Source organism: Haliotis asinina, chromosome 5 (genome assembly GCF_037392515.1).
Source record: "Haliotis asinina isolate JCU_RB_2024 chromosome 5, JCU_Hal_asi_v2, whole genome shotgun sequence".
Taxonomy (NCBI): domain Eukaryota; kingdom Metazoa; phylum Mollusca; class Gastropoda; order Lepetellida; family Haliotidae; genus Haliotis; species Haliotis asinina.
This window is the reverse complement of record NC_090284.1, coordinates 22,402,473-22,427,125: the sequence shown is the minus strand read 5'-3', so window position 1 is coordinate 22,427,125 and position 24,653 is coordinate 22,402,473. Positions and strand designations below refer to the sequence as shown.

Sequence of the window (24,653 nt, the reverse complement as noted above, 5' to 3'; positions counted from 1 at the left end):
TACATAACATGAAATTGAAAAGCACAATTTAGTTTTGGCTGGAAAATAGTGTTTTAATGTTATCACATGCTGAAAGTTCCATCTAACCAGTCATTTTATATTCCAGGCTTCTTCTCCAGACCTTCAGGTAGTCTAGTGGTTACAACTTTGCCTGATCACTTTCAAAACCCAGGATCGATTCCCCACATGGGTACAATGCATAGAGCCCATTCCTGATGTCCCCTGATATGATATTGCTGGAATATTGCTAAATGCTAAATAAAACCATTTTCACTCACTCACTCACTCATTCTTTGCCCAACCCTACATGAATTTGATCAAAATAGGAACAGAAAATGTATGTCTGACCCAAGTATTAATAGAAGTTTTTAGTGTCTTATAAAGTTTACTTTTCAAATGTGATTTGGATGCTGATCCATACAATTTTATGATCAGTGGTTTCAGAAAACATGAAGTGAATCGTCTGACCTTTGAGTCATGTTTTACAGTCTAGTTGTATTCAATACTGTCTTAGAAGAGCCTTAAGTGGCCTGGATTTGCTCTGTCCATTCAACTTGTCAAACTCTAGGCAGATCTGTGTCACATTCATATCTTGTTATTGGATTTCTCCTCTTCTTCAACAGGCAGCCGTGGGAGTTGTGTATTAGCTGCTCCCAGCCCTGTGGGTTTACAAACATCATATCTCCATCATTACTAAGTGACTGTCAGTTTCCAGTCCCAAATACAAGGCTTGATATGCTGGGTATGGGCTAGTTCTACTTAATGCTGGACAGTTCACATATATGACAGTGCTTGCTTTGATTGTTCAGTGGTAAGGCTCATTATCTTGTCTTGCTCACAGAAACTGGCCTTGTCGAGACTTGGATGGGTCACTGTGCTTTGAATTCCCAGTCAGGAATAGATACCTAGTGTTTGTCTCCTATTGGAGATTCAACATCATCTTGTGCAGAAGCAGAATAGATTCCCAATACCCATGGTTGTCTTCTGCAAAGTGAAGCATCCCATGCTTGTCCTCTCAAGGGAGTTCTAGAGCAGACTATGTCAAATGTACCCATATTTGTCTTTCCATGGGACACCCACGTGGTACAATGTGTGAAGCCCATTTCTGGTGTCCCCTCTATGATATAGCTGGAGTATTGCTGAAAGAGCTAGGTGTCCAATACCCAGGCTTGTCATCCCATAGGGTTCTAGAGCTTGTCACTCACTCACTCACTCACTCACTCACTCACTCACTCACTCACTCACTCACTCACTCACTCACTCACTCACTCACTCACTCACTCACTCACTGTAGAACCAACACGATCCCATGTACCCATGCTTGTCTTCCTAAGGGGTTCTCAATCAGACTAAGTATCCAAAACCCATGTTTGTCTTCACATGACTCAAGAATGAGATGTCACGGGAGCAGTATGTTCCCAGTGTCTACTGGAATTGGGTGGTTTCAATATGCAGCGTGAATCACTGTGTAAAATCACAGCAGCATGAGCCAGGGATCTTATAGACTAACAGCTAGTCTCTGAAATGAACATATTTTACTGAAAAAATGTTCATAGTGAAAAAAAATAATATAATGAAATGGAGCCCTGAGACTTTCTTCATTTTCAGAAGCTGAAGCTATGGAAATCTAGACTTGCCACATTTTCTAGACTTGCGAGGGCTTTCTTGGATATATACACTTCAGGGTCTGTACGACAGACTAGGGATCTTACTGATACAGCAGAACAATTTAGTAGAGGATCTGAATGTTGGAAATATATTTCAAGTGACAATAAGTAAGTGTTCTGACAAGTGGATGTTAGAGATGGATCTTGCTTGTCATGTGAATTTTCCATGAAAATGTATGTGTGAATGAATCGTCATTTAGATCTTTCACACCCATTTAAAACTATTTCTTCCGTAGAATTCCCAATAATTTATTATATATTATAAATGCTTCCAGTTTGTCATATGAGCATGCATGTATTCTGTTCAAAGAAACAGCAGATGACATATTTCTTAATGGACTGTTAGGGATTGGCCATTAAAGAGACTTTCAGAGGTTTTTGATGCAGTAATTTACTGAGAAGCAAAAATGATCCACCCCTTATACTTATCAGATGTTTTAATAGCACTTTCCATAATATGTTTGTTTCATGACCCACACTGAAAAAAAACAACTAAAGTACTACATATATCAGAAAGATCCAGTGTTTTAATAACTGCATGCCAACTACAACTCTGAATACATGGCCAGTTCTTTATATTACTTCAACTTAAATTAAAATGACACTGGCATTATTATCAATTCAACAAACACAGCATTATCAATGATGTTGCTTTTTTCTCTTGTCGCCAAACAAACTCCATCTCCTGCTTGTACAAGGAACTGCTTATAGTCCTTGGTAATTGGTGGTCACAGACTCAATTGTTTTATCATCATCCAGCACTGTGTATATGTTCTGAGATACCAGTAATGACAAGGTCAAGGTTGCCTGGACCATGTGGATGCATTAGTGAGCAGGATTTCATTGGATCTTCAATTACACGACTGCCTGCAAGGGGTGCTGCATTGGCTCTTAAAGTTCCTTATCTCATTCGCTCACTGACTGGGTTGTAATGATGTTTCAATTTGCCTTGATTAACCAACTACACCAAATGGCCGTCTGCTCAAGCTGGCAAGGAAATGTTCCATATGACAAGGTACAGAATTCCTCACATTCCTGCCCTTTAGAAAGAACCCTCATCCCTCTTTCCATAATTGTTATGCAACACATGTCAAAACTGATGTTTAACTGTTGTCCAAGGTCAGTTCAATGTTTACACTGCCAAATGGTTCATCATCATTTTCCTCACCATTAACTGGTGGTAAAGTATCTGTTTCTTTCGCAGAACAGTTATTAGGTAACAATAAAGCTGATGGTGGCAGCAGTAAAAAGACCTGAAAACCATAATCATATGAGATGGTGCCGGAATTGGTAACATGTGTTAAAATGTGGTATTGGTTCTGAGGTTAAATTCTCTACACCATCATAGAACCCATTAAAAAACATTTTAGGGCTGTAACAGATTTCTTTTTTAACATTTGGGTCATTCTTTTATTAGATGGAATTTTGTTTCTTTAATGGATGTTTTGACATTTTAAGCTTCAGTTGATAGTTCCTGTTGAAATGTAGAGAAGTAAAACAGAGCCAAAAGCAAGAATTTATTGGGTCACACAGAGGAGTTACTTCCTGTGTCTCCAACTGTAAAAGCCTTCTCATCAGAAGCCTGCGTGGACAGGCTTGGGTGGTGGCCTGGCCCATAGTCCCTGAACCACATTATTTTCCCATCTCTCCATGCAATGCTAAAATCCGAAATGAAGCAAGTTTAGGTTTTCCCCTCTCACTGGAGCTCATAAATTGGTTTATTTGTTACTATCAAAACTGTGTATCTTTTAAAAAATACAACAACTCCATTTATACTGAAAAGTAGCCCCTACGAGGGCAGAGATTCAGACCTAAACTTCAGTAAATCTAGATTTGCTTCATTTAAGGTCTTAACATGACAGAATGGTTTTGTGGAAGAGAAAGTCATGTTCAAAACTGTGAGACAAGGTTTATGAAAGCATCAAGAGTTCACTTTGTGATCATTCTATCCTCATTCATCACCTGCATTCTTAGTTATTCTGAGTTAAACGACACGTACATGAAACGTTCTGAGTCTGAAGATGTTTCTGTCTGAATTGAAGTACTCAATTTGTTCACCCAAGCACAGTTTCACTCACTCACTTGACCCATGAAGGTCGCGGGGTAGAATAGGCCATCAGCAACCCATAATTGGTGTAAGGTGCCACAATCTGACAAGTGACTGTCAGATCTCTACCCTAGTGGTCCCCTATGGAAACCTATCATGCTGGGGACCAGTACTAACCTTGAACTCACAGTGGACCCAGTGGATATGATGCATAAAAGTTATGCATATGTGACAAGCAAACCTTCAGTTAGATAGAGCTGGAACGTAAGTAACAATCACTTTCATCTTCGAGGATACATGATATTACACAGTCAAAGAAATCATCCTACTTGTCCAGAATGGTTCCTTTGAAACTTGCAGTTAGTATCACTTTGTCATCCTAGTCTTCTCCCTGTCTTACTCTTTGCCATCCATGTGTTTTTCACATAATGATTTTCTTTTAATAGTCATCTTTCCTGCAAGAAAATTAACCTCTTGATCCTTGTGTCTTTCAAAGCATCATTACTCTATATATGTCTATCCCATCAACTCTTCTTTCCACTCTCTTCTTTACAGTCCACTTCTTTCCTGAACTTTCCTACCTCCGAGATGGTTAGATAAGACATTTTTCACCCATAAATGCCCATGAAATGATGTGGAACATATCCCAAATTCCTTTCCCTTTTGGTCACTGGTGCTGAGAGGTTACGAGTGTAGCAGTGTCTGAGAGTCTTGTAGTATGGTTCCTGGTTTCTGTAGATTGCAAATAGTCTGTTCCCCAAACCTTAGAGAATAGATTGAGGACTGAAACTCAAGTCTACCAGGATTGGGCAAGTCTAGGTTGCCTCAGCTCTGAAATTGTTTTGGGTTTCCATTGTATTGTGTTTTAATTTCTCAGATAAATATTTTTACACATGTATGTGTTGATAGGGTTATGTCTATCTTGATGGAGGGATGATCACAAAGATGTATTGACATTCCCTAACTTAGTGTAGGTGAAAATGAAAACAAAATTGTTATTTCATCTAAATTCAGAATTGTTTATATGTGTTTCACATTGTACCATTCTGGGCCCACTTGCACAAAGTGATCTTAGTGCTACAAATATCTTAAGCCTATGTTGGAGAATGGGAGTTACAATCATTGTAGTTCTAAGATTGCTTTGTGCAAGTGGGCCCTGATGCCTTATTTCTAATACATGTTTCATTGATTAATTCATGTACTGAAGAGATCTTATATTAATGCTTATGAATATGTCCTGAGATAAGTGATGTATTGTTGCTGTGGTATATAGAAGGTAGCATTGGCCTACTTTCCCTTCAGCTGCAAGTTAACAGATCGGTGCATGTGCTAGACAAGCTGTTATTATGGATATATTGTAAATTGGTTAATAGACTATATGTAATTATAGAGTTGTTGCTTATACGATGATAGATACTTGTTTATTATAGAGTTGCTGTTTATTGGTTGATAGACAATCTGTAACTAATGATAGAACTACTGTTTATTGGTTGATAGACAATCTGTAACTAATGATAGAACTACTGTTTATTGGTTGATGGACAATCTGTAACTAATGATAGAACTACTGTTTATTGGTTGATAGACAATCTGTAACTAATGATAGAACTACTGTTTATTGGTTGATAGACAATCTGTAACTAATGATAGAACTACTGTTTATTGGTTGATAGACAATCTGTAACTAATGATAGAACTACTGTTTATTGGTTGATGGACAATCTGTAACTAATGATAGAACTACTGTTTATTGGTTGATAGACAATCTGTAAATAATGATAGAACTACTATTTATTTGTTGTACTTCAGTTTTGATTGTAACTGGTTTAAGCATCTGAATTAATGGCAACAGGTGGAAGGGATCTGGAATGCAAAACATTAATAATTTTCATATGTAGGGATATTTGTACCTTTGGTTGTATCTAGTTACAAATACCTGATTTTTAATGTGATGTTGCCAGAAATGTGATGTATTTGAAACAACTGTTGATCTAAACAGATATGATTCATTTCAAGCATCTATTTATAACTTTAAGGATCTATATGTTGATCAGTTTGGTCATCTATGCACGGATCAACTTAAGGATCCATGTCTTCATCAGTTTTAGCAGCTGCTTATGAAATAGCTATAGCATCCAGGTACTGATTACTTTGAGCATCCAGGTAATGATAATTTTCACTATCCAGGTATAGAACAATTTTAGCATCGGAGTAATGAACATTTTCACTTACCAGGTATAGAACAATTTTAGCATCCAGTAATAATAATTTTCACTATCCAGGTATAGAACAATTAGAGCATCTGGGAATCAACATGGCAGGACGGGTTCATGTTTTGTGTGGAGGTCAGGAATTGTTATTATCCCCCAAGAATGATGAAGTATTTTAGCAAAACCCTATTTCATTGGTTCACAGTGCATTAGAATTGCAGTTTTCACCAGCTTGTCAGTGAGAAACTATGTTTACACCGAAAATGGTAAATATGCCTGACATTGGTCCAGGCCATCTTGGTACTACTACATATAACAGCAGTGACCTGCTTGCCTTGGCAAACCTGGTGAATAACACAAGCCTATAGGGATGTGCCTCTGAGCCAGACAAAAGTAGGTCACTCTGTGTCACTTCTGACACCAACATTACCTGCCAGGAAATTAACCAATTCTGTTGTATGTAACAAGACTAAGTAATTATGACAGTTTCCTTAATGTACCCTAAGTTTTGTGTAAATCTCAAATGACTGAAGCAAGGCTGTTTGTGTTCTTGGTTATTCATAACAATGTCCTTAGGGATTCGTCTACACAGTATTTGGTTTGTAAATCTTATTGAATATGGATGTAAGCCTCTTTTGTTCTTTGAAGTTAATAGATAGCGTAGTTTGATACTTTAAGGTGATCCTAAAATTGTTATTGACCATCTTTTGGGTAATCTTAGGATGATCACTGACCTATTTTCTGGTGACCTTAGATGTTATTGACCTACGTAAGTAAGCCATCAGACATCAGCCCTCATCAGCCATATCTTGTGCCAAGCTGATTCTTACAGGTATTTTCATATCTATTTGTCCAGATCCAAAGCTGGAACAGTTTGGGACAAGTTATGAATAAATCATATACCTGAAGGAATGTTTGTGTGAAGATTCTGAATCTTAGTATGAGCATTCAGATAATCAAAACAAAACACTAACTGATGGAGGTGGGTTTTAGTGAACTCTCCCAAACACCATTGTTACAGAGTCATTTGAAATGGAAAACAACCAAATACCATATTAAGAGAACGAATCCAGGCAGACTAAACAGTTTGTAACCTTCACATCCAACCTCATAATGCTCTGTACAGGAATATTGGTGGCAGAATGTACAAATCATCATATGTGCTATCACACAATACTGAAATTACATAACCCATAAATACGTCATCATGCCAAAAAAGACCTTCTTGAGTATTAGTAGAAAACTTGCTCAAATTTAAGTTCCTATATAACTATCATTCTACTATACCACCTTGCTTCAACCGACTTACCCTTAAGATTACATAACAGATGTTGTCTAGGAAGTTACACAATATATCAGGGCTTGTCCATGTGATACCACTGGTGGTGAATAGATATGAAACTTATCTACCATCTTGTATGTAGCCAATTTGTGAAATATGTGATGGAAATATTCAAATTTATATGATTTGAATCATATTATTCCCTTATATCTCTGTGTAAACTGATAAGTATAAGCTTACAATGAAGGACACTTAAAGGTGTAAAAACTCTTTACAGTGTTAGATTATTGTCTTTTAATATGGTACAGTGGGATACAGAAATACTGGCTTCCTTGCAACTAGCTTGGAATATGTTGGTATCTTTCATCCTTTCCAGGGTGTTCTCCAAATAAATACAAAAGGAACAGTTTTATGATCAGTCGATAATGATGTTGTTTCGACATTCCTGTCATTCCGGCATTCCTATAAACAAATAGAATAAAGGCCGTTTGTGGCCCACAACTCACGTTTTCAAACCCTTGTATGTGTGATTGTTCTTAAAGCAATAAGCAAAGCTCATATTACCTTGGAGCTCTATCATTATGGCTTGATTTGTTTTTTAAATAGCCTTTGTGTCTGTAAAAACTGTAGAATATATCTGATTAGGGAATATATTTGCACAAGTTGGTTGATAACAACAAACTTTCTTCTTTTTAGTGTTGACATAATCTCAATGCCACAGCAGTTGTTTTTAGAAATAATTGAATATGGAAATGTATTTCTGAATCTCTTTCATGTTTGGATTAAAATTCATTGAATGCGATAAAGTTTTGAAACTTATTCCATATATTTCAAATGAAATACATTAACACTAATTTGCCAACTTTCATAAAAAATATATGCCAGTGTTTGAAATTCATTGAGTACAAACAAGTTTTGAAACTTATTCCATATATTTCAAATGAGATATATTAACTCTAATTTGCCAACTTTCATAAAAAGTAAACACAAGTTTTCACACAAGTAGTGTTCATGAAGATGACTGTGCATGAATTTACTGAAGGTATTCTCCTGTGAATACATGCTGACCACAAAGTAGATATTTGCATCTCATGTTGTCAAGGAATCCGGTGCTGCCTTCATCATGCCCTTGTAAATGCTACTGACTCTCCATGCATGTTTTTGTAGCATACGACCACTCAAATACCACTGGTGGAAAAAGCATATAGCTTTCAAATAGTCTTTCCACCAAAGTTCAAAGCAATAAGCATCTATTTTTGTGAAAGCAGCAGAGGATTTCATTTCCAAGGCAAATTCCTTCCTCTAACAGCCAGGGAGGATGCCCCATATAGTGGGGTTGCCATGGTGATGGACAAATGCAGAAATCATCAGGTTGATTTGGGGGGTGATAGAGGGGGTGCTGCTTCAACCTAAGCCCCCTCATCCTCTCCTGGCTCCTTGATCTGAGATGATATTGTTTCATTTACTGATGATGTTGATGTCGATAACCTGGACAGTTTCTGATTTTGAACAACGAAGATCTAATCTTAATCTCTTAAGAATCACTACAGTGATTTTAAGGGATTTTAATTTATGCATATCTGAGGACAAGAATTCATATGGTTCCCCCACAAATGTGTTGTTCATGGCAGTTTTTGACAGACGTAGCAAATTCCTAGCAAAGAGAAATATGGTGTGAATTATTATCTTTCACACATTCCACACATTACTCCAATTCTGCAGATGTGTGAGCTCCATACAGAGCAGGTCATCATATTGAGGTCTAGATGCAGATACTGTCAAGGACAATCAGGATACCAGGAGCATTGTAATACAGTGCTCTGGAGTTCACAGCATTGCTATTTATTCTACATTCAGGGACCAGATTGGTCTTGTCTCTCTTACACAACCTAAAACACATGTATGTTAAAACTATCAATCCATTCTGGTTGCCTTTGTAGCTCAAACAGCCTAACCTCTAATATTCTCAGTTCTAACCATTTCTTCATACTTCCTTTATGGAACTTACGTTTTTAGCCATGTTCCAATGTTACTTGGTGGACTGTATGTTAGTCTAAGATTGACCTAAAGCACAACTTGTATCATGTTTCAGTCAGTGACAGGAACTGCAAACCCATATAATCATGAAAAGCACTTTATTGAAGTGTTTTTTTCTGGGATAATAATATGTGTGTATGTCATCAACAACCTTCCTAAATAGTTGTTTCTGATGCATTTATATGCTGTTACATAATGAAAATGATAAGGAAACGTTATAAGAAATGCATTACCACCACTTTGCCCTCAATACTGCTCACATTTTAGTTAGTAATGAAAGAACTGCTGACAAGGGAAAGCCCAGATCAGACTTAGTCAAATCATGGATGTCAATGAGAGTGCTTGTTAATCTATGTGCCATTTGTGCTGACAGATAAAAATGACAGTAATTCAAAGGTGACTGTATGTATTAGTATGAACTGAGGAATTACTCCACTATTTTTGTTGTCACTGATCTGTGTCTGGAAGGCACAAGGGGAACAGTCCTCAAGGGCAGTGCAGTTCATTATACAGAGTTGTGTCCCTTGGATGTCCAAATCTATGGTGACATGTTTGAATCCAATGTGGCCCTAATTATGTTTCTAGGGTAGTCAGATCCTTACTGATGGGAGTGGTTATATGTTTCAGAGCTGTAGCACTCCTCATACATGGGGAATATGCTTATATAAACTGATAGAACTCAAATTGCTCTTATAAATATTTATTCTCTCAACACAATCTTAACAAACTTAACTCCAGTTATGTCGAAAACGTGGTATTGTCTGCAACTCTAACCCTGCATGAATGATGTGTAATTCATTTATTCTTCCATAGAGAGAAGAAGAGAGATGTCTAGCAAATTTTTCATTTAATGTCTCAGTTTGATTTTCTTATTCTGTTACTGCAAACACCCAGTGCACAAATAAAAAAAAATACTTTTGTTAAGGTCATGACTTTAAGAACTCAGTATGATGTACCTCCTCCAAACATCTATTACAAAGCTTGTCTGCCCGTCTGGCATGAAGTGCCTAGAATATATCATTACTGTACACCGTGTTCCCTGTCAGTGGTTTCTCACAGTAACATACTTTAATCATCTCCGTCCCTAGCCTTGGCTCTGCCAAGTCAGGGTGGAGTAGGTCTTAGTGTGTAATAAAAGACACAGAAAGAAGTATTTTGCTGACGCAAGCCTACCAGCAAGTCTCCAGCATTCGTGGAAGTTGAAATTAGTAGGTTCCAGGCATGGGGGAAATATTTTTGCAGTGAAGTTTTGCCGAAGTGAGTTGGCTGGCCTGGAAGGTCATCCATGCTCAGGAGGTGTGTATTCCTGCCCGATAAGATTGTAAGATTGTAGATAGTGCACTGGGCCGTTGGTGCAACAGATGTAAAGAGGGGCTGTAATTAGATCAATTGCCACTGCCGAGTGATGCACCAGGTATGGAACCTGATGCTACAGTGGAGGCATATTGCGTAATGTGTGTACATGCTGTCTTGATAGAATGCTCTTGCTCACTTGAGGCACCAGGAGGGGTTCAAGTGATCCCTACATCGCTGCCAATTTCTTTTATATGTGGATCAATGATCTAGACCTTGCTTCTTCTAATAATGCACTGTGTTCAACTTTAATTGGGCCTTAATCATTGAGATTTGCTGCCATGGTGTTCAGTTGTAGGTTTTTAATCTTTCATTTTGAACTTTGAAGTTATGTCAAGGGGTTTGACTTTCATCATTTAGTTTGACTATTGGTTTACCCTCAAGATGAACCAAACTGTATAGAGGGCAATATTATATGACATATTTCAAAAATTTTGGCAATTAAAACTCTTCACTTTAGCTTCATTTGGAACAGAACTATTTGTCCAGTTTAAAAGTAGCATGAAATTATAAACCTTTTTACTCGTGAAATAATACAAATTTTACTTATAAAATAATACAAAAAAGGAACAGAACTTTTCGTGAACAAATGTCATCTTCTCTCCTTACCCTAGACTAACATGTACTCTCTGAATATATATATATAATTTTGATAGCATCAAACAAACCCATAATAATTGAAAACGAGATCCAGGGAGACCAGAGATTCTGACTGAACCTGCGAAAATCTAGACTTGCTTCATTTTAGGTGTTAGCACTGCAGAGATGGCTTGGCATATGGCAAAATAATGTGGTTCAGGGACTGTGAGACAGACTATCCTTACCCCTGCCCTTCATCCACACTCCCCATCCCCCCACCTCACACCCATTCCCCTACCTTAAAAAGAAAGAAGGGTATAACTTAAAAGTTAGGTACCTTTGTCTAAGGAACCTTTTAAAGATACGTTTTTAACTTATTTCTGACCAAGAATGTCAATATGATACAAGCATATTTTAAGGTTTTGTTACATTTAGCAGACACATAACTCCAAATTTACATGAAGCAGCAGTGATGGCCCAGTAGTAATGAGTTCACCAATCATCTCAACTGTTACAAGACATGAGCACAAGTGTGTTATACATATTTAAAAACCCACAAACTTCATATCAGTAAATGATGCTAGCAGTTTACGCAGTTTAACTGACATGACTTTATTGTTATGCTTTGTCATATATTTCTGTGTAATATTTCATGACAAGTAAGGATTCCACAGTTATAAAGAACATACCTTTGTAACATTCAAATACCCATGCACAATAGAATATAATCCCATCTTTACTCCAATGGATATGTCTCGGTGCATTAAGATCTGAAGACATCGCTGTAGGAGGTCATATCAGGTTAACCTTGTACTCAGTCTCACACTCTTGGTATGAAAGAGCAGAACATTAAAACATGGAGATAGAAGTTTTGTAGCTCGAAAACAAAAACAAGTATAAGCCTTGAAGTCCAAATGGAAAATCTTTTAGCCATAATGTCAAGTTGTAAAGACTACTTGTGGTCATTGACTGGAAAGCTATGGGTTTCAACTGGACTGATTATGATTCTTAACTCATGGGTGTTGTCAAAGAGGTAAACATATAAGACCATGATGCCCTTTGCGCATTCCATTTTTTCTGCCGTCTGCTTTCCTCCTTCATGGAGCTATGTGCCAAGATTTTCTGAAATACATCTGATAAGCAAACTCAAGGCACCTGTGAAGATCTGGTTAGAATTGGTCTTCAGGTAAGCCATGCTTGTATGTAGTATGAGTCAACTGAAAGATGAAAAGTAAACTCAAGATCACCTCACTCACTGACTTATGGACTGCCTCCATGGTACAATGGTAAGAACGCCTACTTGGATTGCTGAATTTTCATGGTTCAATCCTTGGACATGTTACTAGAAAAGGCTTTTCTCCTCCATTTCAAAAGATGATTTGGGAGTAAGGAGATGAAACAAGAACTTGTCAGCTCTGAATATTATTATCAACTTTACAGAGTAGTGACACCTAACATTGGGCTACCATACTCACGTACACACATATTCTTACACACACAGTTACGATCATTCACACTACCTCGCTTGCTTACTCACTCATACATTGCTATTACCATTAAATGCCGTCATGATGAGCCATTTAACTTAGTAACATGTTGGCTGTTGTCCACACCAGGCCACCTGACTATGTTCTGTGACAGACCAATTCATCACACACTAGTGAGGTGTTGTGGAATCTGCAAGTAATTGGGAGACCTCCCCATCTTCCCTACATAATGGCCTGCTGTCAGTGACATCAGGTCACCTCCTGACATATATACAAACCCCACCTGATGGTCACGCTGCTGCTTGTTTACCTCCATCTCGGTCTTGCTTACCAGGTGCAGGACATGCGCATTTGTTTCATATAACCTCTACTGGGAGTGATAGCTTCATGTGAATATGCTGCTTCTGGTTTGTTTGTTTTTTCTGATTTTGTAATGTGATGTAAATATGAAGATATCTTGACCGTCTGTGTTGACTTGAAGTTTTTTTTTATCTAAGGGTTTAATGGAAAAATATTTTTGCTATCATTCTTTTTTTCCTGTGTGATAATATGAAGCAGATCCCTCCTTGATTTTGTTAATTTGTTAGTATAGTCTTTTGACTTGGTCACTTTTGTTTTGTTTTGTTTCGTTTTATTTTTCATTTTTTATTTTATTTTATTTTATTGGGGAAGTATTTGTGTCTGTTTTCAATATAGTTTCACATTAATTTCCGTATATAGCATATATGTACATGGCAAGGGTGAGATTCGTGTGTAACATTTACATTGTATATGTTGGGAATATTTTCTATAGATGTAATATGTAATATATTATTTTTCCAGGTTGCTTTTAACCAGGGGACGAGTGCTGGGGTCAGGGTCTGTGGCCTGCAACCAGTGCCCGACCGCCACACTCCACGCTGACTACAACACTGCACACACAAGTACATCTCCCTCATCAGGTAAATACATGTTGGTATCTCACTCCACCTTGGGACATACGCAAGCCTTCCCATAGTTCAACATTTAAGGTTGCAACAAATGAGTATAAGAATTGAGCACATTATATATAATGATACACAGTTTGTATACTTAGTCCATGGTTGAAACTGTTTCACTTTGACCATGGCATAAGTATATTGCATGTGTTTTCTTGATAATGACCAAATTATTTTCATGAATATCTGAAAAACAGTTGCTGCAAAAATATGTGTAGACAAATGCTTTGTCTCTGAATGTATGTAATTTTGATAATAATAAACAAACATATTGGAACTGAAAAGGACCCCAGCAATCCCGGACCTGTGGAAATCTAGACTCGCTTCATTTGGTGCTTAACCATTGCAGAGAGGACTAGTCAGAAGGGAAAGCATTACTGTTCAGGAACTGTGAAACAGACTACATACAATACATGTAATTGTTCCTTTTCAAGTGCAGCAAGGAGTGATAGAGTCAGTTAGCCTGGTTCATCAGGTACTCAGAAGTATCTTCAAAGATCCATCAGATAAAAGAACATAACTTTGGGTACTGACATTTATTGAAACAGACAGTTAGCAATGCTTCATGGTGTTCTAATGAACACCCAAGTGGAAATTGAAAAGATGATTTCCGAAATTCCTTTGTTTTTCAGCAGTGGGAAGACTATGAACTAATAAGAGGTGCTTCACTCCCTACAGAAATGCATTCAGCAATCTATTTTTCCATTTCTTATGTTCCCCGAAATCTACTGACACATCACTACTCTCCTTGAAAAAAAGTTACGGCAAAGATGTGCTTTTCATCTTGTCTGTTTTCAAGTGTTTTTACTGCTCTTTTATGCATTTCACTTTTAAACTGACGTTTAAAAATCAAAATTTGACTCACATCGGGGTTGTTAGCCTGTACAGTAAAAGAGTGTCAACTTTTTTGTTCTGGTGCTGTAATCTCCAATCTCCATAACTGACGGATGGTATTAATGGTACATGAGGGTCGACATGGGTTTTACCACTGTTCTGTGTAGGACAGGGAAGAACTGCAGAGAATCAAATATGAATTTTCTAGTTCATGTAAGTTGGAAGAGCTGTCAGTGACTGAAAAAAGAGGGGTTTGACTGCATTGTTATCAATATGGACTGTTTCAGAAGAAGTCCTCTTTCAGTTACTGATAAAGAAGATGGCATCCATTAAAGCTCTCTTCCTAGTGTGTATCACTTTTAAATGCTATTCAAAGATTTGCTTGGCTCAGAATATTTATTTGGTAGAGATACAAATGACTTAATGTGAACAAAAGCGGATTGAATATTTTAGTTGCTTTGTTACCCCATTCATGAATAAAATATTATTTTGAAATCCAGTCATATACTACAGACATTGTGAAGTTACTACTGCCAAAGGACTAAGAGAACTTAAGTCTGTTTTTTTCAACTGACTGTAGGCCCTTTATCTTGCTTTCCACTGACAAACAGCCCTAATCCTTGCTGCAAACTACAAGCCTTAGAACTAAATGCAAAATGTCTCCAGGCAAAAATCTTGCTACCATCTAAGGGTGCTAAATCTTCTTTGTGCAAGCTGACTAAAGATCCGAAATTTTGATGCCAAGGTAAATCTTTCTACTTATTAAGGGCACTAGGTCTTGTTGCCAACTGACTGAAGGTCTTAAATTTTGCTGCCAACTAAGGGCCACCCCAGTGAAGACCCTCCTCTGACATAACTTTATGCAACTTCACTCCATCAGGTTTGAAGTTTCCCAGTAATTCAAGGCCATTTCAAGGTAGTTGAACTCATATCACTGTTTAAAATTACAATGTCAGTGCACTTAGGTGTGACTTCAGTGCTGACACTTAGACTTGCCAGATATTGTTTTAATGATGGTGACTGCACTTGAGTTTCACTAAATGGCACATGATATTGATGGTAGCTGATTTCAAGGAGGCTGTGACATGACGTCACATCTTATATAGCATTCAGTGGTACTTATCACATGAAGACAAATTGTGCACTGTGTGAAAACAAGAACTAAATTTACTCTCCCTAACATTAACATCTTCAGAAGAAATCCTCTTTCAGTCGCTGATAAAGAAGATAATATCCATTAAAACTCTCTTCCTTATGTGTGTCACTTCTAACTGCCTTTCAAAGATCTGCTGAGCACATAACATTTATTGCTCTTGAAAAACTGTTAATATGTAGACATGTCTTCATGTGTATTGACAGAATTGACCCGTGAAGGTCCTGAGGTAGAATAGGTCTTCAGCAACCCATTCTTGCCATAAAAGGTGACTATGCTTGTTGTAAGAGGCAACTAACGGGATCGGGTGGTCAGGCTCGCTGACTTGGTTGACATATGTCATTGGTTCCCAATTGCGCAGATCGATGCTCATGTTATTGGTCACTGGATTGTCTGGTTCAGACTTGATTATTTACAGACTGCTGCCATATAGCTAGAATATTGCTGAGTGCAGCGTAAAACTCACTCACTCACTCACTCACTCACTCACTCAGAATTAAGGTTCTCTGTGTCTGCAGCAATGACCAGACTTAGTACAAAGTTGTACCACACATTTTGACTTGTCCCTGTGGCTGAAACATTAAGTCAGTTTATGCTATGCCAGTGTTTGCTTCATATTACATTTGAAATGGTGTTCTCTAAATCTCCTGTTAGTAAACAGTATTTATCTTAATATTAAGATAAAAGTGTTTTAAGATCTTATATCATAGCAGGAAGGTGTTTTGTTTATAATTTTGAATCAAAGTGTCCTGTTGGTTTGGTAAATGAGAGCAGGTGGTGTGTCATTTATTTAGAGCCTACAAAACAAGTCTTTTATTTCCTGTTTACAACCATCCTATGCACAGCATTTCTGACCCTGAAGTGTTTCTCGTTACTGACTGTAAGGGGTAGATAACTCTGACCAAAGTTCAGAGGTGTGGCTGATGCATGTGGATGACTAATATGATAATTAACTTTCAATGACTGCATAATATTTTGAAAAACAAATTGCACACTGATTTAAAATATGATAAACATTTACATGCTGCTTGGTAGAAGGTATAATGCTTATGGTCAGTATATGTGTCAAAGTTGCTATTTCACTGTATCTGGGCAGTGGGGTAGCCTAGTAGTTAAAGAGTCCACTTGTCATGCTGAAGACCATGTTTGATTCCCCACATGGGTACAATGTGTGAAACCCATTTCTCGTGTTCCCAGCCTTGATATTGCTGGAATATTTCTAAAAGCAGCATAAAACGTCTGTCGCTCACTCATTCATATCTAAGTGATGTAACTCTGTGCTTTACATTGACTGCCTTTGCCACTAGTGTCTTCATTTATGATGTTGCTGTTCAGAGTTGGCAAATGATGTAATGATGATTGATGTCAAAATTGAACATTGCTTTATTGTGATTTAGGAATTAATCTATGATAATAATGAAGTTATTCATGTTCAAGTTAGCATCTCTGTGCAGACATCATAAGCTAAGAATTATATCTACAGCTATAAGAATTGTAAAGATAACCTAGCTATATATAGTCTGTGAGGGGTCCTATGAGTGGGGAGGGGACTAGGCCTGATAGGTCAGCATAGCTACCATTTATGCTCCTTGTTCTTCTTCCTCTGTGATATATAGTCAAGTCTTGTTAAACTGACATCTACCGTTGCACAACAAATTGTTGGAATGTCAGGCTAAGTAATCGAGACTAAGTTATGTTTATTCAATTTGTTACCAACAAAAGCTTCGGATAAAGGGGATTATCGGATAAGTGGAAGTCAGATTAATAAGACTTGACTGTATAAGTATATACTGCCTGACTGGCTGGGTGTATAACAGTAACTGTTGTATTGGTACCCAGGACTCTCTGCGACTAGAACCATTAACAGAAAGTGTGAATCTTTGAAGTTGTTGAGTTACACTACTCAAAGTGTATTTGTACAGTGTCCATATTCTTAATATTCTTCATAATGCAAAGAATCAATATTCCTATGTCATTCAGAAACACGAACAAAATGGCAAATCTTTTACAGGAAAAACATGCCAGAATCCAATTGGACACTCAAAACATGTCATGAGACAAACTTTGGAATGTAAGAAAGTTTTATTGTATACTGTTGATGCTGAACATCTTGGTTCATGTTAGTGGAAGATATAATTCTGCATGAAATACTCCTGTGTGATTCAGAAATAAGCCATACAGGTGACAACAATGCCCTGTGAGTGACAAGGAAAGCATAAATAATACACTTTACTATAGCTGTGAATCTAATGCTGTTTTGCTTCCTCTTGTGACCTTGACATATTAACCATCCCAGTTGTTGGCTACCAGCCTCTGACCTCAGCCCAGCCTTCATGACCTTTCACCTGACACACCTCAACCTACCATTAGTTGCCTCACTATGAGTAATACCAGGAATGGGGAGCACTATATTTGTAACATATCAAAATACAGTTTCATATCAGAATTATTTATTTCTTTAACTGTTTACAAATTCATTATCTGTGCATCATAAGTTTTCATTTTGTGCTTGGAAAATACATTTCGTAAGAGTTGTTTCAATTTCTAACTATGAGGTGCCTCATCTTGATTCTTGACAACCTGCAGGGATACAGGAAGGCCTCTGGGAGAAGTTTTTCCCATCACTGTTTATTCCAAGGCTTTATATTATCAGTAATATTGGGCTGGCCAAAGCTTCTGTAAGTTTATATAGCATAAAGAACAAATATCACCTTGAAGTTATTGTCTGTTGTAATGTTTCTGTATCATGAAGTGATTTAGATAGTTCCTGATTATTCAAAATGAATGTCATTAAGTAAGGGCAATTGTGTTCAAACAATATGCTTAAGATCTTTGCATGTACTTGAATATTACTGTTGATTATGAATTTAATTGTTAAATTATTTTTTTAACTACTTTTAAAATGAAAGAAAACATTTTTTAGAATGTGTGATCGCTGATAAGTAAATTTCAAAAGATGTTTTTAAATTAGGAGTTCTAGGTATTAATGCTTAAAGTAGAGGACATTCAAATAATCTTGAAAATGATGATATCTAATTATAAGTTGTGACTAAATCAATTATAAAGTAAAACGCAGAAAGTGGCGATGATAAACTTTAACCCCAACAGCACATTCAGTGTCAGGTAAGCCATGTAATGTTGATGCTATCAGCTTGTGCGTAACTGTCTACGAGATAGGAACAGCTATGAACAACACTATCTTAGTATGTACTTGAGTCAACAGGTTCACCGTTGGGACTTGTGTTGTAGAAAACAGCAGACGCTAAAAATTTCAAAATTAGTTTCATCTGATAGTGGAGTAGTGAAACAATGAGCTGTGTTGGAGGTCGAGTCCTGTGTCATAACTACAGTTTTGTTGCAAAGACATACCTTATTGTGATGACAGAAGGGTGTTTGACTAACATCATTACGGCTTCTCATAACTTGGGCCGGCCTCAGAGGTCAGAGACTACAAGGGAGGTTTTCTGAGGGACATGACTTGATAAATATTGACTTGCAAAGTAAATTGGTTCTAGTATACAGTGAGGTGAGGGAATGTTTGTTTCAAACTTAAACAATACTTTTATGTATGGGAAATGTTGATGCCTTCATTACTTAATATGGTAAGGTATTATGTATATATACTCATGGAAACAAATAAGGAAACACATGTAAATACAAGTGTTCCTTTATTTTTGTCCAGCTTTCCTCACAAGGTATGCATTGCACTAACTGAAACTCAGGAAATATGTAAACTTGTACTTTCATGTGTTTCGTTACTATTGATATTATTATCCCCCCATGTAATGCGGGGGGATATAGTTGATGCCTCTTCTGTCCTTCCATCAATCTGTCCGTAATCATTTTGTTTCTGGAGCATAACTCAAAAAATGTTGAATATTTTTAGACCAAAATTGATAGCTATAGTAATCTGATCCTATGGTTGTGCCTTTTGTTATTTACAGATTTTGGACATTTTTATTTTTGTTGTTTTTCTATGGAACGTTTTGGTGGGGTGGGATTGTTTTCGGAGCAGAACTCTAAAACCCTTCAATATTTTGTCTGCAAAACTTGGTAAATATATCAATCAGAACCTGAAGTGGTGCCTTTTGCTATGTACAGGTTTGGGGATTTCTAATTTTCTCAGTTTCCATGGAAATTTTTCGGACATAGTCTCAAAAGTGAGAGGTGTGTTTTGTTTCCGGAGCAGAACTCAAAAATTTCTTAATATCTGTCAGTAAAACTTGGTAGATATGTGTGGCAGACCCCAAAGTGGTGCCTTTTGGTATTTACAGGGTTTTGTAATATATCATTTTCTGGGTTTCCATGGAAATATTTTGGACTTTGTTTCCAGAGCAGAACTCAAAAACCATTCAGTATTTTTCTACAAAACTTGGTAGATATGTTAATCAGTACCTATAGTGGTGCCTTTTGCTATGTTCAGGTTTTGTGAGTTATTATGTTCTTAGTTTCCATGGAAACACTTTGGACTTAGTCTCAAAAGTGAGAGATGTGTTCCATTTCCGGAGCAGAACTCAAAAACTCTTAATATCTGTCAGTAGAACTTTGTAGATATGTGTGGCAAACTGCAAAGCGGTGCCTTTTGGTATTTACATTTTTTTTGTGATTTATTATTTTCTCGGTTTCCATGTAAACATTTCGGACTTAATCACAAAATGGAGAGATGGGCTTCGTTTCTGGAGCACAACTGGAAAAACATTTCATATCTTTTAACAGATCTTGGCAGATACATGAGACAGATCTTGAAATGTTGACTTTTGCTGATTACGGATATATGGCATTTATATTTCATGAATTCCATGGAAACAATTCAAACTTAGTCTGAAACAAAGCAATAAGTAACTGATGATTTGCCTTTTCAAACATGTGAGGGCCGGGGGATATGTCATCTTCTGAATGATGCTTGTTTATTGTATCTGGATAGCTTTTGTGTAATTTTGTATAATAAGGATGATGTCACCATCCTCCTGAATACCACCTTCCCAAAACAATCATTCAGTGTTCACAAAACAAATCCAAACATCTTCATCCGAACCCCCCAAGTCATACAACCTCCTAGTCTGAAACCGTACCCCACTGTTACACACTCCCAAAACACCCACCACACCTCATCAGACATTCCCATCCATGTGAATTTACCCACACCTGACTCATGAGCTCGTCACCTCACCTGACCCCTGTCAGAGGTTCGTCCAGGTGAGGTATGACAATGTGACCAGGTATCACACATTATCTCAACAAGGAAACCGAACCCTGTGGCCAGGGAAGCGAGACTAGTCCGTCACTTACTGTCCAATAATAGGTGTAAATAATGGGAAAATGTCACAGGCAGCCAGTGTATTCCTGCATACCTGTAAGTTTAAAGTACTTATCAGCTGTTTGATGTCAAAGGTTGGCAATCTATTGAACAGTGTCAGAATTGTTGTGGCTTATTTAGTCATGTGAACAGCAACGACCCATGGGTCAGGTCGGTTGGTCATTTTGTTCTTCTTTGTACTTCCTTTTGTGATTGTTTTCAAGATAATTTACCTCAAATGTTTCATTTTGATTTTAAACCAGTTCAGTCAAAATTATATAGGTACTGTTTTATGATGTCATTTTATGTGTGACTTACTAAATATATTATATTAATGTGTTTGTATACACATATGTATTTTTTTAAAATACAATGATTTTTGTTCATTAACTAAAACAATATCAAATGCTTGATGGTCATTTAGAAGTTGGAAGTCAGCATAACAATATATGGTATTAATTTACAACGCTTGGTGAAGGAGCAATAAATAGCCTAGAAACATTATGTTGTAAATATTAAAGAAGTTGTAAATCCATACCACAAGTTAAGTTAAACAATATTAATAAGTATGGTCCCTGTTCCACATTACCAGGGATGAAAATTTCCACGAATCCACGGAATTCTGTGTATTGTGTACATGTAATGTGAGGAAATCTGTTCACAAGTGTTAGAAAACTCAAATATGATCCTTGTTGTACCAAGTATGCTGATGACAATACCTTGAAGTTTATGTTCATTTTTGTTTGAACTTTATATTTTATAAAGATCAGAATTAAGGATGTTTCACATACCTTTTGTTATGTAAGACCATGACTGACTCAGTTTCCCACCATAGGCCAGTACTTCAGTCAACAGATGGTACTTCAGGTTGTGGTGGTGTAGCTTAGTGGTTAAAGCGTTCACTCATCACACTGAAGACCCCAGTTTTATTTCCCACATTTCCCACATTACTGATATATTGCTAAGCAGTGTAAAACTAAACCCACTCATTCAAGTTATGTGGGAGGAGGGTGATGTTGTTTACCACTGGGATGAAACCCACTACATTGTGATGGTGATGATAAACCTTTCAAGGGTAGTTATTGAACCTATGATCAGAACACACTCTTCACTGTAAATTGCAGTGCCTTAAATCACTGTAGCCCCTAGTGACTTGTCTCTGAAATTTGTCCAAAGTGGAATACTTTTCGTTATCTAACACATATTCATTTTTTTTTTTCAGTTTGAGGCTTGCAGTATCAGTACAAGTAGTAGATGGAAGAAGATCCATCCTACAGGAAAGATAATGATAATTTGGTTGTAGACGTGAAATACACAAAACGCCAAGTTCTACCGGCTGTCAAATTAGAGCGAAAGAACATTACCATGACCAAACCCCCTGACACGGTTCCCTGCATAGTGACCGTTACCGAAGATGAAACCATTGAAACTACCGGTCCAGCAACATCATCATCATCAACAACGACAACAACAGCAACTACTACTACATCAACTGTGGGTGGAAGCACAAGTCCACTGGGAGAGGAAGAAGAAACAAAAGAAACACCTAAACAGGGTGTGCCCAAAACTAACGGACATACGGAGGAATTACACGAAACAGAAAAGCCTGGCAGTAGGCTTACAGTGCAGTTTGCGGAGCTGCCACCAAAGAGAACAAGTTCAAATGTTATGGAATTTTTGGAAGAACAAGAAAAATCACTTACAGAGCAGTTTAAAGCCTTGCCGACGAAAGCGCGGAAGACTCGGTCCCCGAGCCCAAGCACACTACGGCAGAGTGTGGGACTGGATCACTTGGACAATCTGGTCCGGCTCATGGAACAGCTTGCTCAGCTTCGGGACGAGAACACACATCTCAAGAAGAAGTGTGCCTACCTTGAGAGCACAAAGCATCTGCTCCAAGCAAAGACTTCACTGGGAGATGAAGCTTTACCCATTGGGTATAGTTCATTGCCTCCAAAGGCTAAGCCAAAATTGAGGAAATCTAATACTGATCCCGAGTCAAAAAATTCAGGCGGAAGCCACAGATCCAGGCCCCGCCTGCCTAGTGCTGAGGATGCTGCTAGTATGGACTATGGAGAATCATCATCTGATCAGAGTCCTAAAAGGCCCAAACCTGGAACTCTGAAAAAGCGGAGTTTTTCAACAGGTTCTTTAGATGTTTCATCGGAGATCATGGATGAAACTAGAGATGAAAATGGTCACAGAAAAGGAGGCTTGACCAAATCCAAAAGTGGCAAAGATAGCACTAGAGGATTTTTTGGGCACAAATCTCAAAAATCAAAATCCTCAAAGAGTTCCAAATGGGCAAGAGTTAAGAAAGTTTTAACTGGGCAAAAACTTTATGAAGATTTAGGTTTTAAGTTTGGAAAAGGAACTCATGTGAGATATCATTCTGTGGGCTCACCACAAGAACTCAGTCCCCCGAGCCAACGTATCATGGATGGTAGATCTTTGGACTCAGGGGTTAGTAGCAGTCTGGATGTGGATGGACATCCGCGGACATCCACGTCCTCTGCTGAACCCCCAAGTCCAAGCAAATCTCCCAACCAGACCGAAGATCGGGAACTTGATCTTACAACAGATATCTGGATGGGTCCACAAGATTGGATCGACCAACATGATAGTCGTAAAGAAAGTGGAGCATCTCACGGGAGTGAAGAAGTAACCACTATTATTGAACTTAAAAGTGTGAAAGAAGGGGAGCAGTTTCTTAAAGTCGTCCCACTTCCTCGGCGTCAGTCAAGTCCGACTCTTGGTGAGAGTCAGGATGAGGACATGGACACTACGGATGCTGGGCGACTACGGCGCTCCTCCAGCTACAAAGGTACAGAATCAGATTCCACACTCAAGGAAGATGATGCATCCACAGCTAAATCTAGTGATAGGGACTCTAAGAAGTTACACAAAACACCCTGGGGAAGGGTGAAGGATATGATTCATACAAGGAAAGATAGTTTAAAGAAAAAGAAAAAAGGTGACTTAGATGTGAGTGAGTGTTCCGAAGCAGACGCGGAAGCACTTGATGAACATTTACGTAGTGACCAGTTCGGAGAGGGTGTGATGAGTCGTTCAACCCCACGCACATCCCCCATAGCGATACGGCAACGTGGCTCCAAGAGCTGTAGTGAATCCCCACCTACCCTCAGTGTGGGGAAGACCTCGCCCACAAGACCCTCTCTGCCCTCAGGAAGTCCACTGGACATGGCAGCTTTGTTAGGTAAGGATGGTAGATAATTTTTTTACTGAAGAATTTTTATTAAAAGCATGCAGTTGCTATGAGTAAGTCTAGCCAGAAGCACCAAGATGGTTTTTGGCTTTCCTCAGTTCATTTGGTTTGAAATAAATCTGGAAAATGAATGGCCCTCTGGATCCCCATGTGTAATTTATGTGAATCTCAACCAAAAAGAAAATAGGTCATGGTGACCTACTTGCAATCTGTAGCATATACTCCAATTTTATAATTAAACTGAACCCCATCAAAGACTTCTCAAGCCCTTTAAGGTTTTTACACTCGTAAATATTATATGTGCATTAATTTTATTCCCAACCTTGAAGTGATTAATGTCTTTAAGTGTGATACAACATCATTAATACACCAGTACATATAAACTTTCTCTAGGGACTTCCTGTTTGAAACCAGACTTCCTAAGCTAGATGCATGGAAGTTTCTGTCTTAATGTTGTCATATCTTTACTCAGACCACAGATGACATCATTTGACTTGAAATGCAT

The 24,653-nt window shown here is 37.8% G+C and overlaps 1 protein-coding gene across 14 annotated transcripts in view; it reads left to right on the top strand.

Annotated features, from left to right (window-relative positions):
- LOC137285054 (calponin homology domain-containing protein DDB_G0272472-like) overlaps window positions 1–24,653 on the top strand; it is a 168,086-nt gene that overhangs the window by 106,304 nt on the left and 37,129 nt on the right. For 13 of the 14 annotated variants that reach the window (XR_010956942.1, XM_067817246.1, XM_067817247.1 and 10 more), the window contains 2 exons: window positions 13,485–13,603; window positions 22,145–24,139. Coding sequence is in view for 13 of the 14 variants with exons in the window: in XM_067817246.1 (XP_067673347.1) it covers window positions 22,177–24,139 (1,963 nt within the window). In the remaining variant the exon portion in view is untranslated. Of the gene's footprint in view, window positions 1–13,484; window positions 13,604–18,834; window positions 19,153–22,144; window positions 24,140–24,653 lie in introns of those variants that run through there. The other variant, XM_067817256.1, reaches the window with a different exon arrangement.